The sequence below is a fragment of the Podarcis pityusensis genome, assembly GCF_964106645.2.
Source record: "Podarcis pityusensis genome assembly, chromosome: 15".
NCBI lineage: Eukaryota > Metazoa > Chordata > Lepidosauria > Squamata > Lacertidae > Podarcis > Podarcis pityusensis.
Genome location: NC_138040.1, coordinates 13,335,836 through 13,350,311, shown reverse-complemented (window position 1 = coordinate 13,350,311; position 14,476 = coordinate 13,335,836). Strand labels below are relative to the sequence as shown.

At 47.7% G+C, this 14,476-nt stretch overlaps 1 protein-coding gene across 2 annotated transcripts in view; it reads left to right on the top strand.

Moving 5' to 3' along the window:
- ZZEF1 (zinc finger ZZ-type and EF-hand domain containing 1) overlaps positions 1-11,198 on the top strand; it is a 75,943-nt gene extending 64,745 nt beyond the window's left edge. For both annotated transcript variants that reach the window (XM_080982716.1, XM_080982717.1), the window contains exons 51-55: positions 1,547-1,645; positions 3,495-3,660; positions 5,373-5,523; positions 6,164-6,235; positions 8,135-11,198. In XM_080982716.1, coding sequence (XP_080838842.1) covers positions 1,547-1,645; positions 3,495-3,660; positions 5,373-5,523; positions 6,164-6,235; positions 8,135-8,209 — 563 coding nt within the window. In that variant the 3' untranslated portion in view covers positions 8,210-11,198. The remainder of the gene's footprint in view (positions 1-1,546; positions 1,646-3,494; positions 3,661-5,372; positions 5,524-6,163; positions 6,236-8,134) is intronic.
- The last annotated feature ends 3,278 nt before the right edge of the window (positions 11,199-14,476 follow it).

Sequence of the window (14,476 nt, the reverse complement as noted above, 5' to 3'; positions counted from 1 at the left end):
GCTCCTTCCACAGGGCGGGAGCAAGTCTCTCTAGAGCATAGTTTGAGACACTGGCAGTTTAACAGGAGCATCTTTTTCTCCGGTTGACAAATATTGTCAGTGGCCATCATATACTATAAAAAAGAGAGTTGGTTCTTGTCACCTCCCTGCACAGTCTGTTCCACTGCATTAACTTCTGTGACAGCATCAGACCCCACACTTCCCCCTCCATCCATCGTGAATGCAGAACAGACTCTCCAGTGGCGAGGCATCTCCAGTTTTGTAGCTGCCAGAAGAAAAAGAAATAGCCTTACTGGTCATTTGTTGGCTGTTCTCAGGGAATGGGGCCAGCAAGTGGGTTCAGTGATGTTATTTGAGAGACTATAGCTGAAACCTCCTGAAGGATGAATTGTATATTTTTATATACAATTATATATTATTTTATTTTATTTTATTATTTTATTTTATTTTATTTTATTTTATTTTATTATTTTATTACCTGCTCTTCGCTCCAAGAGTATGTTATGACATCAAAACAACATTAATAACAGTTTGTTTGTTTATTATTTAATAAAGGTAAACAAACAAATATACACTTGAGGTGTATATTTTTAGGGCCCACCATATTTGTATTGGAGTGCCAGGTCATTCAAATACCTGAAAGGCTGCCTCCTTCCCTACAGACCCTCTCGGGTGCTCTTGGTAGTTCCTCTGGCCTCATTGTTGCCTCCAGCTGTGGAGGCAGAGCACAGTCATCATGGCTAGCAACCATCAATAGCCCTCTTCTCCTCCATGAATGTGTCCCATCCTCTTTTAAAGCCATTCAAATTGGTGGCCATCACTTCCTCCTGCTGGAATGAGTTCCACAGTTTAACTTTCTCCCTTTCCCCTTTCTGAAGTGGGCTCAGTTTTGACCTAATTTCTTCTCCCCACCACCCCTTAGCTCTCATGTGCTTCGTTCTTTTAGCTTGGCAGAGAACAAAAAACACCATATGTCTTCTCCTGCGCTGTGAGTCATCGCTTCCTTAGCATCGTCGGGGAGAGGTTTATTAATGTAGAGAGAGTTCCATAAAATCCTGCCTTTGTTCAGAACATGTTGCCTGTCAAAAATATTTTTAAAAGATGCAGAAAACATGGCAACGTATTAGCGATTTGCTAATAGCAGACGTTTCAGCATCTGGGATCAGAATCCTGTTTTGTCTTGCAAATTACCTTTGAAAAAACAAACCACTCCTCAGTGCAGAAATCTTTGAGCAATTTCCTTTGCAGCGCTGAATTCTGAAAAGTCGAGATGGTTTTAGGGTTGTGTTTGAGGTGTGTTCAGTACTTGCTCAGCTATAAAACCCTTTAGGCCATGACATTTTTCTTATTCTAACTTTTTTTGAAAAATGAGATGCTGTTGCTCCATGTAACACACAGGATACTGCCAGGAATCAGAAAAACAGTGAAACACAAACATGCAGCTTAGCCTCAAAACTGCCCCTGCCCCTTTGCTTATAGTGTCCGTTTTGAGCGAGATTGTCTGTGTCCCTGGTTAAGAGAACGCTTTCCTTCGCTCTTGTAACAGGGGATACCCTCTACTATCGATTCACCACGGACATGAGCAACACAGAATGGGGTTATAAGTTTACAGTGACAGCAGGTCACCTGGGGAGGTTCCAGACAGGTAAGTGCTTTTCAGAGCCAGGAGTCAAAGATCGTCATAGTCTCGCTTTCCTTGTGACGGGTCAGGGATCTTGGAGCAAAGCCTGTTGTTTTTTCTTTCTCAAGATAACACTGGGCAGTGGAGAGAGGGGACAATAACCCAAGAAGGTGTTAACGCAGTATGGGTGGCTCTTCCTTGCAGAGCGCAAAAGCTTGATGTCGGAATGGTGTTTGAAATAAAACATTACGATTCATGCAAACGGGAGCATTCATTGATAAGAACCTAAGAAGATCATGCTGGATCAGGCTAGTGGCCCACCTTGCCCAACATCCTGTTCTTGCATCAGCCAGCCAGATGCCTCAATGGGAAACCCAGAAGCAGGACCCGAGCACGAGAGCGTTCTCCTCTCCTGCGGTTTCCTGCAACCGGTATTCAGAAGCTGTGGAGGCAGAGCATAGACGTCGTAGCTAGTAGGCAGCAGCAGCCTTCTCTGCCATGAATTCCATAAGAGTTCACTGTCCTATGTGCCACCTGGGGCAAAAACTTGAGGGAGGGCAGTTTACAATATCTTAACTCAGAGCTGGGAAACCTATGACCCTTCTGATGTTCCTGGGTTCCAGCTACCATTAGCCCCAACCAGCATGGCTAAAGGTCAGGGAGGATGATGGGTCCAGCATCAACCAGAAGCTACATGTCCCCCCCTCGTTTCCCTTAATAAATCAACTGTTATTTACTAGCTGCCTTTGCTTATTGGTCTGCTCTTTCGATTTCCGCCTTTTTAATTGTTGGTTGGTTTTATATAGTTCTATGCACGGGCGTAAGGACGCGGGTGGCGCTGTGGGTTAAACCACAGAGCCTAGGACTTGCCGATCAGAAGGTCGGCGGTTCGAATCCCCACGACAGGGTGAGCTCCCGTTACTCGATCCCTGCTCCTGCCAACCTAGCAATTCAAAAGCACAACAAAGTGCAAGTAGATAAATAGGTACTTCTCCGGCAGGAAGGTAAATGGCGTTTCCGTGCGCTGCTCTGGTCCTGCTGGCCACATGACCCGGAAGCTGTACGCCGGCTCCCTCGGCCAATAAAGCGAGATGAGCGCCACAACCCCAGAGTCGGCCACGACTGGACTTAATGATCAGGGGTCCCTTTACCATACACGAGCGTGGTTGAAAACATTGAGGCCAGTCTTTGCCTACTTGGCTTATTCCAGATGTTTTTGGATTACAGCTCCCATCAGCACCCAGCTTCGTACAGCCAAGCTGGCTAGGACTGATGGGAGTTGTAGCCCAAAACATCTGAAGAGAAGGCTGGTTTAGACAAAAAGTACCTGCGTCAGGGTTAAGAGTAAGAAGTTTCTTCTATTATGGGACAAGTGATACAACCTGTTCTGAGGCTAGCTTTACTAAATATGTTTATAGAGGACTTTCTGTTTCAGGAACTACTAAAGCTTTTCCATATCTGCAGCTAGAAATCTCTTGACGCTATACTGTATTGGGAAGCAGCTACTAACTCAACTCTAGCGTCACAGTAGAGTTAGGCTATACAGTAGGGACATCACTCTTGCAGAAAAGCATAGGAAGCTCTAAGAAACACAAAGACCTAAAAAACAAAACAAAACAAAAACCACCACCTGATTTTGAAACTGTAAGGTCCGTGTTTATTCAGTTCACTGGAAATGGTTGTTATCCTCGTTATCCATGGCTTGCTTCAGGACAGTCTGTTAAGACAAGAGACTAAAAGAGACCGGCTCTAAACAACTGTACGACCTGCTTAGCATTTGACTGTGTCATTTACACTGAGGAGAAGGAACACATCTTATCGGACAAGCAGAATGGCACTATGGAGTATGCAATGTACGTATTTTGAATTCCAGGCTTCGAGATCCTGAAGCAGATGCTGTCGGAGGAAAGGGTCATCCCCCACATCCCATTGGCCAAAATCTGGGAGTGGCAGGTGGGCGTGGCCTGCAGGCAAACTGGCCACCAGCGACTGAAGGCCATCCACCTGCTCCTTAGGATAGTCCAGTGCTGCAGTGAGAGGTATGCCTGCCAGTCTCAGCTTTGCTTTTCCCCACTAAGCTTCCAGTCCTCATGAAAAGCAAAAAAATAAAATAAAAACATGAATCCCCCCCATCCCCCCCACAAAGATAGCAATGTTTTCATGTCTCGTGATTTCTTTTGAAATATTATTTCATGATTCCGAAGGCGGCTCTTTTAATCTGAGATCTGCTTCCCCTGCCTGATGTGCAGAAAGATGGGCTTGGCCGGTGATAAAGGCAAAAGAAATGTCATTCGAAACAGGTTTGAGCCACAAATAGCTGTGTTGGTACTCCTTCTCTCCCTAAGCTCTGGCCCATTTTCCACAGAACTTGGCCATTGGAGGCCTGGTCTACCCACAGTGTTTGGGAAATCTAATACTGTGCAAGGAAGTGGTGGGATGTGGTTTATCATGCAAATGCCTCTGCTTTTAAAATCAGCGGCCAGAAGAGTCATTCTGTAAGCCAGATAATACTGGGATATATTCAAGGTCCTCATACAAAGCACCTGCTTTTATTATTTGCTTATTTAGAGCACTTGTTTCCCCCGCACTTCAGCCAGAAAAGCTCCCAGAGTGGCTTACATACGATCAATGCAGTCCCTGCCCTGCAGGCCCACAGTCTAAAAAATAGAAATAAGTTCCTTCCCAGCTCTCCCACTTGAACTAAGACAGGATGTAACTTACAAATCTAGCTCAGTGCCATCTACCTGTCCCGGTAGATGCTCACCAAGGTTTTTCTCAGTCCTGCTGTATGGAATCCTTTAATTCGCAGCTGGTCAACTTGTGGCCCTGGAACAGTTTATTGCCTCCCAACTTCATTTTATGTGACCTCCTGAAGCTGCCCCAATCTTCTACCTCATCAGACTTCCACCCTTACTGTCTAATTACTCCCCTTTCCCACCTCTGGATTTGTGTGTGCGTGTGCTGCACCAAAGTCAGAAAGGAATTGCTCTCATTAGATTTCTAGAACATCTGAGTCAACCTACTTAGGGAACTCAAATCAGAGGTGCCCATGTTGAAAATTGGAAGTAGAGCAGCCTTTGTTTTGGACTTGTTAATCTCCAGCTCTGCCCACCACCAGCTTGTGTTAGACCATGGAGAACTGGTTTCAAATCCATACTCAGCCATAAAACGTACTGGGTGACCTCGTGCCAGTTTCAACCTAACCTATCCCACAGGGTTGTTCTGAATGTTAAACCTGGGGTGGGTGTGGGAACATGAAACCACCTACCCTCCCCTGAGCTCCTTGGTAGAAAGGCAAAGTAAAACAAAATAAAAATACATGAATATATTCCAATCAGGAGCTTGAGAAATCACACCTAGGGAAGGTGGCAGCTCCTATTTAAACTATGGAACTCCCTCCCACAGGAGGCAGCGATGGCCACTCACTTGGATGGCTTTAAAGAGGATTGGACAATTTCATGGCTGCCGATGGCTGTCAGCCATGATGTCTCTGCTCTGCCTCCACAGTTGCAGGCAGCAGTGCTTCTGAATACCAGCTGCTGGAAACCACGGGGCCTCTTGTTTTCGAATCCCACAGGCCACTGTGAGAGCAGGATGCTGGACTAGATGGGCTGCTGGCCTGATCCAGTGGGCACTTACGTTATGTAGTTAGAAAGTGAAGAGGGCTTTTGCAATCAGACTGGGACTGAGCACAGCTGTTCTTCAGAGTGGCAGCCCTTTTGTGTTAACTCAACCCTCCTCTTTCTTTCAGGGACTGTGACCTCACTCTGCTGAAGCCGCTCTGGCACCTTTTCAGCCGCATGGAGAACAGCATGCGCCACGATGTGACCAAGTCGGGCATCCTCCTCCCGCTGCACCGGGCGCTGACCGAGCTTTTCTTTGTCACCGAGAGCAGAGTTGCCGTAAGCACTTCTGTCTTCTCCCTTGTGATGGGAACAGCTGCCAAGCCATCAGATTAGACCAGTGATGGCCAAACTTGGCCTTCCAGCTGCTTTGGAACTACAATTCCCATCATCCCTGATCACTGGTCCTGTTAGCTAGGGATGTTGGGAGTTGTAGTCCCAAAACAGCGGGAGGGCTAAGTTTGGCCATCACTGGATTAGACTGTTCTTCCTCTTTCCTCTTCCTCCCTCCCCTTCACTTTTGTTTTACTTAAGAAAAACCAGGGCTTTATCGGGTACAGATCGCTATCAGACTGAAATTAGTCATGCTCTTTTCCCACCAGTTGTAATGGAACGATGACTTTGCTTGTAGGGGGCTCCTGTTTTAACGCTGTTCTCAAAGCGTGTTTGAAAAGGGCACTCTGGTCCTGTTGGTGCATCTTGCAATTCAGGATCAGTTTGTAGTCCCTCCCTCCCCCCCTCCCAAACCCACCCCCCAAGCGTACCTTTGAAATGAAGTTACAAAACTTGTTCTGTATGTTGAGATCCCTGGGTGAGTTAGTTTATTTCCCTCATGCAATGCTGTTATGAAAACACACTCGCTGCGAAAGCTTGTTCCTGGATTTTGCTCCTAGCTCTCATTCACACTCTCTGCTTTTAGGAACTTGGATCTCTGCAGGATTACTTGCTTGCCTTAAATACGGAAGACCATCTCCACCGCTGTACAGCGCAGGTAAAACCTCCAGGAGCCCCTGCTGATCTCCCCTCCTGTCCCCAAACTTCTTCTTCAGCAGAGGCTGCTTTTCTGACGGGTTTGCCTTAATTGCTGTGCCCTGGAGACTCTTGAGACAAAAGAGCAGAGCTTTGGGTTTGGGCAAGGGAGAGACATTCCACAGGGAGACAGAAAGTATTAGGAATGGGGAGGGGTGAAGCTCTTGGGAGCATTTTAATTGGGCATCGTTCTTATAAGACACAGGAGGCTCTTGTCTCCTCTGAGATAATTCACATTATTTTACCAAAAGAAGACAAATTTAGAAACTCAAAAGTCAGCTGCACCATGAGAATAAACAGTTGGACATGTGACGTGACTTCTAAATCTGAAGCAGATTTAGTTTGAGTCCGACTGGACAGGGGTCGGGGTGGGACTGTTCTCCTAGTCCCAGATGACGTTGGGCTCCCAACTCCCATCAGCCCCAGTTGGCATGGCCACAGTGGACCCTGGGGGTAATAGAAGTTGTAGGCCAGCAACATCTGTAGGGTCCCCCTGTCCCCGATACAAGTGGAAGCCTGTTGGGATGTGCCCATCTGGTCCAGCACCTGGTTTCCTGTGGTTCCCAGAATCCTCTGGGAGGTTCATAAAAAGGGCACAAAGTCAATCTCCTTTTCTTCTTGTTTGCCTCACTCTCCCACCTGCTATTTTGGGGGTACGCTCCCCAAACCTTCTGCTTCCATTTAGCTTGAGGTGTGCATTACCTCAGTATTTTGTGCCCTGTGCCCAGATGAAACATATGATGGCCCTCTCTAGGCAACACTGCTGCCCCTTCGTCAACAAAGTTATGACTTCCCAGGCAAAAATCCTTTTTTTTAGAACAGGTGCCATGAAATTGGAGAGGGGGCGGGATAGGGAAGTGCTCTCTCTCCCACTGTCCTCGCAAGACTATTTTGCGTGCTTGGTGATTACCTTGAGCTTTGCACCTGCCATTGCCCTTGAGGCCCTGTGATTGGCGGTGGGCACAGGCAGAGCGCCCCTGTGTTGCTCACAAAGCAGAAAAGTGCTATTCAAGCAGAAAGGCTGTGCTGTGCCTCCATGGCTGGAAGCAGTAACTGCTTCTGAATACCAGTTGCCAGAAGCCACAGGTTGGGAGAGGGCTGCTCTTGTGCTCCGGTCCCGATTGCAAGCTTCCCATTGGGGCATCTGGTTGGCCACTGTGAGAACAGGGTGCTGGACTAGATGGCCCATTGGTCTGAACCAGCAGGGCTTTTCTTATGCTCTTAGGATCATAAAACAGTAGAACTGGATGGGGACTCCAAGGATCCTGCAATGCAGGAATCACAGGTAAAGGAATCCCTGACAGGTGGCCATCCAACCTCTGCCTAAAAACCTCCAAGGAGGGAGAGTCTACTGTCGTCTGGGGGAGCCCATTCCAATCTCAAATAGCTCATACCATTAGAAAGTTCTTCCTAATGTTTAGTTAGAATCTCCTTTCTTGTACAGTGGTACCTCGGGTTAAGTACTTAATTCGTTCCAGAGGTCCGTTCTTAACCTGAAACTGTTCTTAACCTGAAGACCACTTTAGCTAATGGGGCCTCCCGCCACCGGAGCACGATTCTGTTCTCATCCTGAAGCAAAGTTCTTAACCTGAAGCACTATTTCTGGGTTAGCGGAGTCTGTAACCTGAAGCGTCTGTAACCTGAGGTACCACTGTATTTGAATCTATTGGTTCAGATCCTGCTTTCCGGAGCAGCAAAAGGGAAGCTGGCTCCATCTTCCATGTAACAGCCCTTCAGGTATCTGAAAACGGCTCTCATATCGTATCCCAGTCTCCTCTTCTCCGGAGAAATCTCCTTGAATGGGAATATGCTGAACCTCAGCAAGCCTTGATGCTCAACTCTCCCTTTCTTTCCCAAACAGGCCCTGAAAAACATTGCTGCTCTTAGCCTTGCCATTAACTACCCCAACAAATCGACGAGCCCCTGGAACGTTTAACCACAAGCTCTTTTCCGGCTCGGAGCGGGGATGGTCCTTGCCCGTAGGAACCGTGGGGGCGAGCGTCCTTCGCCCGGTGCGGGTACCAGAGAAAGGAAAAGGGGGGTCCCTTCTGCTTCCGTTTATGTGCACTCCGCGGGCAGCCAGCCAGTCAGTCAACTTTCCGCCCTGATGTAGATTCTGTGAAAGCAAAAAGCGCACTTCCAAGGAAAAAAGGGGCACTCTCTCTCTCTGGAGCACCTTTGCGCGTCACCTCGAGTTATGTATGCACTTCTATTGTAGCATGTCTGTGGAACAGTATTTACTTTCTCTGAATTTTGGAAGAATGATATGGGGGGAGCAAGAGGGAACGAAGACCTCCCCCAAAGGAAGAGATGCCAGGCCTTCTTCTGGCTACCACCCCACCCTCTTGCCATCTCCCCACCGCCACTACTCGCCCCTCCTTATATAAGCTGAACAAGGAACTGAAATGGACTGGTCGAAGCGTCATTTCAAACTCAAAAGCGGGTCTGGCCCATGATAACAGGATTGGCCAAGGAAGCAATGGAGGAATCTGGAAGTACAGCGAGGCTGAAAGAATCCTCAAGGCTGCTGCTTTGGGGTTTTTTTCCCCTCCTCTCTGAAAAGCTGGCTGCAACCCCAGCCGAGGGAAGAGGAGGAGGAGGAGGAATCTGGAGGAGACCCTTGGTGAGAGACTCCTGCTTTTCCGCTAGATGCTCTCATGCTGCTGGCAGCCACGGCTTCTTGCCTGTGACGTAGAAGTTGTGGCCTGGATGTTGTCCCGGTTGCTCTGTGAGGAGTCACGATTAAAGGGACAGGCGCTTCTTCCAAGATGGCATCTGGAAGGGGGGCGGAGGCAGACGGGGGTTCTCTTCCCCTCCACTCTGAATGCTGGCAGTGCAGGATGTGTCCACCTCTTGAGCGATGAGCGAATTAACCCGTCTGGCTTCACACAGCAATAACCACACAGTTCCTCCTGAATGTGGAATGCGCAGGGAAAACCTCTTGGGTGAAATAAATGGGCTTTAATCTCTTGTCCTGGGAGGGGGAGCTGGGGTGAAGGAGTTGCTTCTCCCCTCCAAGGGCAAACTTTCATGAAAAGCAAGGTGCTTGTGTGTGGCAGGAAGAAAAGGGTGTTGCACATTTGCCCCCAAGTCGCTAGCTTTATTTTTTTAATTTCCTTTGCCCTCTGCCATGCTGGCGAGAGACCTCTCTCCTCTGCTTCGATGTCTCTTTCTGGAGTTTCTGAGGAACAGTGCAGCGGGGTGAGCAGGAATAGCAAGGTAGCCAGCCCTGTTTGCCAAGGGGACACTCTGCCCAAAAAGCATTGCCTCTCCCCAAGGGCAGAAAGCGCACCACGGGGGAAAAACCCCATGCTGTAGTTTTCGTGACAATATTTTAAGGCGGTGGCAGGTTTCTCCTTGACTTCATTGAGTGAAAGGAAGGTGATTGCGGCAGTGGCTGGAGAGGCAATGAGAAGGAAAGGATTGTTCTGGGACGAGCCTGTATTTAAAGGCTGGAGGAATGTGGCTCGGAAAAGGGGCAAGAAGAACCTTGCTGGCTTGAGATGGTGCTTGGGCAGGACACGCTCCCTGAGAATGGGAAGACACAGCTGCAGGAAGTCTTCCCTTCGACAGCGGGAGCTCTGCTTCGGGGTCCTCCAGGTGTTTTTTGACTACAACTCCCATCATCCTGGACCATCCACCTTGCTGGGTTGGGGCCGAGTCCAATGATACGTGTTGGGCCACAGCTTTCTCCCATTCCAGGGTGGATCTTTGCTCAAAGATCATTATCTCTCATGTACACAACCCACCATATCAGGGTTGGGGTTTTTGTTTTGCTTTAGGAAAGGTGGCGCTTTGGGCAGCTTTCCCCCCCAACCGTGTGTCGTCTTGCTAAGCATATCAGGGGTGCGTCAGGGTCAGCTACCACAAAATGGCAGGGATCTTGTGGAGCTCACCCTGGCTGCATCCAAAGAGATTCACAGGGATCACTTTTCGTGAAACGTTTTTGACCTCTGAGGATGTCAGTTGCAGGGGGAGCGACTTGTTGGAAAGGTACTGGGACTCTTCAGAGACACAACGGCTGGAATCTCCGCTCCTTTTTCCTTTTTATTTCTCTCTCCCCCTGCTCCCTTTCAACAACACCCCCCCCCCCAAAAAAAAGACCTATTCTGCAGAGTCGTGGTATGTACAAAAGGCTTCTCATTGTTTCTGTCATGGCTACTGTCCTCACTTCCATTTCTGATTGGCTGATAGGTTTCCATGTGGCCTATAAAAAGCAAATGGATTGGATGGGACTGGCCCCTGTGCAGTCCTTGTTCCCTACATCCAATGAGGGGGTTTTGAGCCAGTAAAGAGCACCTTGCATTTCAAACCCGCTTCTTGCTGGAACTTACTATTCCAGTGACGAAGATGACTTCTGCCATTGCCTTACATTGGCTGCTCTTCACATTTTTCTGCCCCACACCTCAAATATTTTAAAAAAAACAAATTAAAGATATTTATGAGCTTCCTTTTTACTAGAACAGCAGTGTGAAGAGGCAGGTTATGAATTGAACTAAAGTATTTTAACATCCCAGTTCCTCAGAAATCCTTAGGAAAATGCAAAATCCCAGATTTGAGGGAGGGAGGGGGAAGAGAATAAATTGTGCCTATAACAATTATTGTGTGTGTCGAATTGCATCTTGTTAAGAAACCACCAACATTCAAACATAGCTCTCGATCTTTTTTTTTTTTAACATAAACATTTGAAATGGGTGGTTGTTAATTTTCCTTTGTTTTGTTTTATTTTGGCGTCATGAAATCTAATCACTTATGGAGGGGGGCCCTCCGGTTTTGGTTTAACATTATTAAAAGCAACCCCTTAGATTTATTCTTGTTTGGTTTAATGTGTATTTTAAGGAAAAGAAGATATAGATGCAGTGGATATATGCAAATGGAGAGATATATTGTAAAAAAAAAATCTATTAAAAATGGAAGTACAAGGATATGCCTGTTTATGTGTGTGGTTATTTTGCTGGGGGTGGAGCCATAGTTGATGCTGTTCTGCAAAGTTGGCAGTTTGGATTATGGAGCTTTGATTGCAACTCCTGCAGAGACCGGGTGTGTGTGTGTGTGTGTGTGTGTGTGTGTGTGTGTGTGTGTAGAGCGCAAAAATCACATAGTATTATAGGATGCGATGGGACACCAAGGGTCACCTAGCCCAACCCTCCTGCTGCAGCTAAGGAATCCCTGACAGTTGATCACCCAACCTCTGTTTAAACACCTCCAACGAAGGAGAGAGCTCAGCACCTTCTTAGGTCATCCCTTCCACTGTCAAACAGCTCTTAGCGCCAGAAAGTTATTCCTAACCATATCTCTATATCCCACTAGGAGCTCCCCAAAGATCTTATTCCTCGGGCTCTCCTAACCCTAGCTTAGAAACCTTTCCAACCCACCAGATCCCTGCCTGGGGCCAACCACTCCTCTGGCCAGGCCAGCACCCCCACTTGGCCTGTGACTAATTCTTGATCCAGCACTGCAGCTGAAAAAGTTCCCCCACTCCAGTCCCTTCTGAGTGGCGAAACATCCCCCACAAGAGGGTGATCTGCATCTCCAACAACCTGATCCTTATTAAGTGGAAATGTCACATATGGAAGAACTGGTCAGGGGATCTTTGCAGTATCATTGATGTTCTTTCATGTGTTTTTAATGTGCACTGCCCCAGGATCTTCCAATAAAGAGTAGTATATAAATTTAATAATGATAAAATTATATATGGGGTGTATATGTGTGTGTGTGTGTGTGTGTGTGTGTGTGTGTGTACACACACACACACACACACACACACACACATGTGCTTTAGGTTATGGCCTTTCGTGGGCTCCTGTTTGCCAGTGAGCCATTTCTGCTGATTCAGCTCTCCTCCGCCGGATTTCAAAGTAGTAGATTCCCCTCTCTCAGATCTCACCTGTTCTTGCCATCCCTTAAATCCCCTTTCTCTGCCCACAACCCTCACCTTATGCTGCGTTCTATAAAATGACTCTGGACTACAGTTCTTCTGAATATAGAACCTGGGGTGGTATTCAACGCTAGTCCTACAGAGAGTGTGAGAGAGTCGATGGATAGACCGTTAGCTACCTTATACTGAGATCATTGAGCTCAGTATTGTCTACACTGACTGGCAGCAGCTCTGCAGCATTTCAGACCAGGATCTGGCCTCGTCCTGCCTGGAAATGCTGAGAACTGAACCTTGGAAGACCTCCTGCATGCACGGCAGATATTATCATGACCTTACAGGTTTGGCAATTTCAATGGATTGACTTGAGTAGGAATTGGTTGAATGCGACAGCCTGTGCCTGTCCCTCAACCCCAAAGCTTGTACTGCACTTTTCATTCTCTCCATGGAGTCAATGTTGTGCTTGGTTTTCAAATGCAGTGCCACCGAATCACAGAATCATAGAATTGGAAGTTTCCGCAAGGGTCGTCCAGTCCAACCTCCTGCAATGCAGGGATCTTTTGCCCAGCATGGGGCTTGAACCCAAAACCCTGGGGCTCAGAGTCTCACGCTCTACTGGCTTGGTCTCTGTCCAGACTGGCTAAGCCTTTTCCTTCTCTGTGGTCTCTCTCCCTCTCCCCCTCGCAGCTAAGACACCAAGCCTGGTTGCTGAAAGGCTGCTATCGGTGTTAGCATAGCAACCAGCTCTCACGAATCTGACAGCAGCCCACTGCTGCTGGTACGTTTCGGAGCCAGCTTCTCTCAAGCCACCTGCGGTACTTGACCCTCCACGCTGCCCTGCCACCCAGGTGCGGATCTACCCTACTCCATCGTCTGCGTGTGTCCACAAGTGGGGCTGCCCCAGTTCTGGGTGGGGTTTCAAAGGCATGAATGGAACTTCACTTAACTCTCTTGCTGAGCCTGTGTGTGTGTGATGTGAAACTTTAATATTTGTTTGCATTTATACAAGGGACATGGGTGGCGCTGTGGGTTAAACCACTGAGCCTAGGACTTGCCGATCAGAAGGTCGGCGGTTCGAATCCCTGCGACGGGGTGAGCTCCCGTTGCTCGGTCCCTGCTCCTGCCAACCTAGCAGTTCGAAAGCACGCCGAGTGCAAGTAGATAAATAGGTACCGCTCCGGCGGGAAGGTAAACGGCGTTTCCGTGCGCTGCTCTGGTTCACCAGAAGCAGCTTAGTCATGCTGGCCACATGACCCGGAAGCTGTACGGCGGCTCCCTCAGCCAATAAAGCGAGATGAGCGCCACAACCCCAGAGTTGGACACGACTGGACCTAATGGTCAGGGGTCCCTTTACCTTTACCTTATACCCCACCTTTTCCTCCAAGGAGCTCAAGGCGGCATGCATGGTTCTCCCCACACCACTCTTCCCCCAAAACATTGAATCCTCATCTAAGGCTCATGGGGAAGAAAGCTACTGATGGCTGCTTGCCGTGATGGCTCTGCTCTGCCTCTATAATTGAAGGCAGGGATGCTTCTGAATTCCAGTTGCTGGAAGCCACAGGAAGGGGAGTCCTTTTATATATATATAAATTTTTATTAGTTTTTAACATACCATTTTCAACAGTGATTAAACATACTTTTACATCTTATTCGGTTTTTTTGACTCAGTACTGTCTGAAAATTTTCCAATCTAATCTCTTAGTATGCATTTCTTATTTTCCCTATTACATTTCAAACTCATAACCAATATCTCTTATCTTTTTCTACTTTGTAACACTTCGTATATTTCTCCTTACCAAACTCCTTGTAGTCCTACTAGCGTAATTTGTTGATTACAGTTGCTCTTCAAATAATTCATATACTTCTTCCAATCCTCTGTAAATCTCTGGTCTCACAGGTTTCGAATCCTTCCTGCCATTTTGTCCAATTCTGCATAGTCCATTAATTTCATCTGCCATTCTTCTTTCGTCGGAATTTCTGTGCTTGGGTCCTCCTGGTGGGTTTGCCAGTGGGGCACCTGATTGGCCACTGTGAGAACAGGATGCTGGCCTAGATGGGTCCATTGTCCTGATCCAGCAGACTCTTCTTAAGTTAACAACCCTGTGAGGGAGGCTAGTCTGAGAGGCAATGACTGCCTGAAGGTCACCCATTGAGCTCCATGGCCTAGTGAGGGTTTGAACCCGAGTCTCTGAGCTCTTTGACAGAAAGAGAGCTGAATCAGGCCAGTGGCTCATCTAGTCCAGCAGCCTGATCTCCCCAGCCCCCTTTAATGCATCCCTGCTCATCAGTCTGTTTTTTTGAGGCAGAGAAAGGTGAAGGATGCTCCTG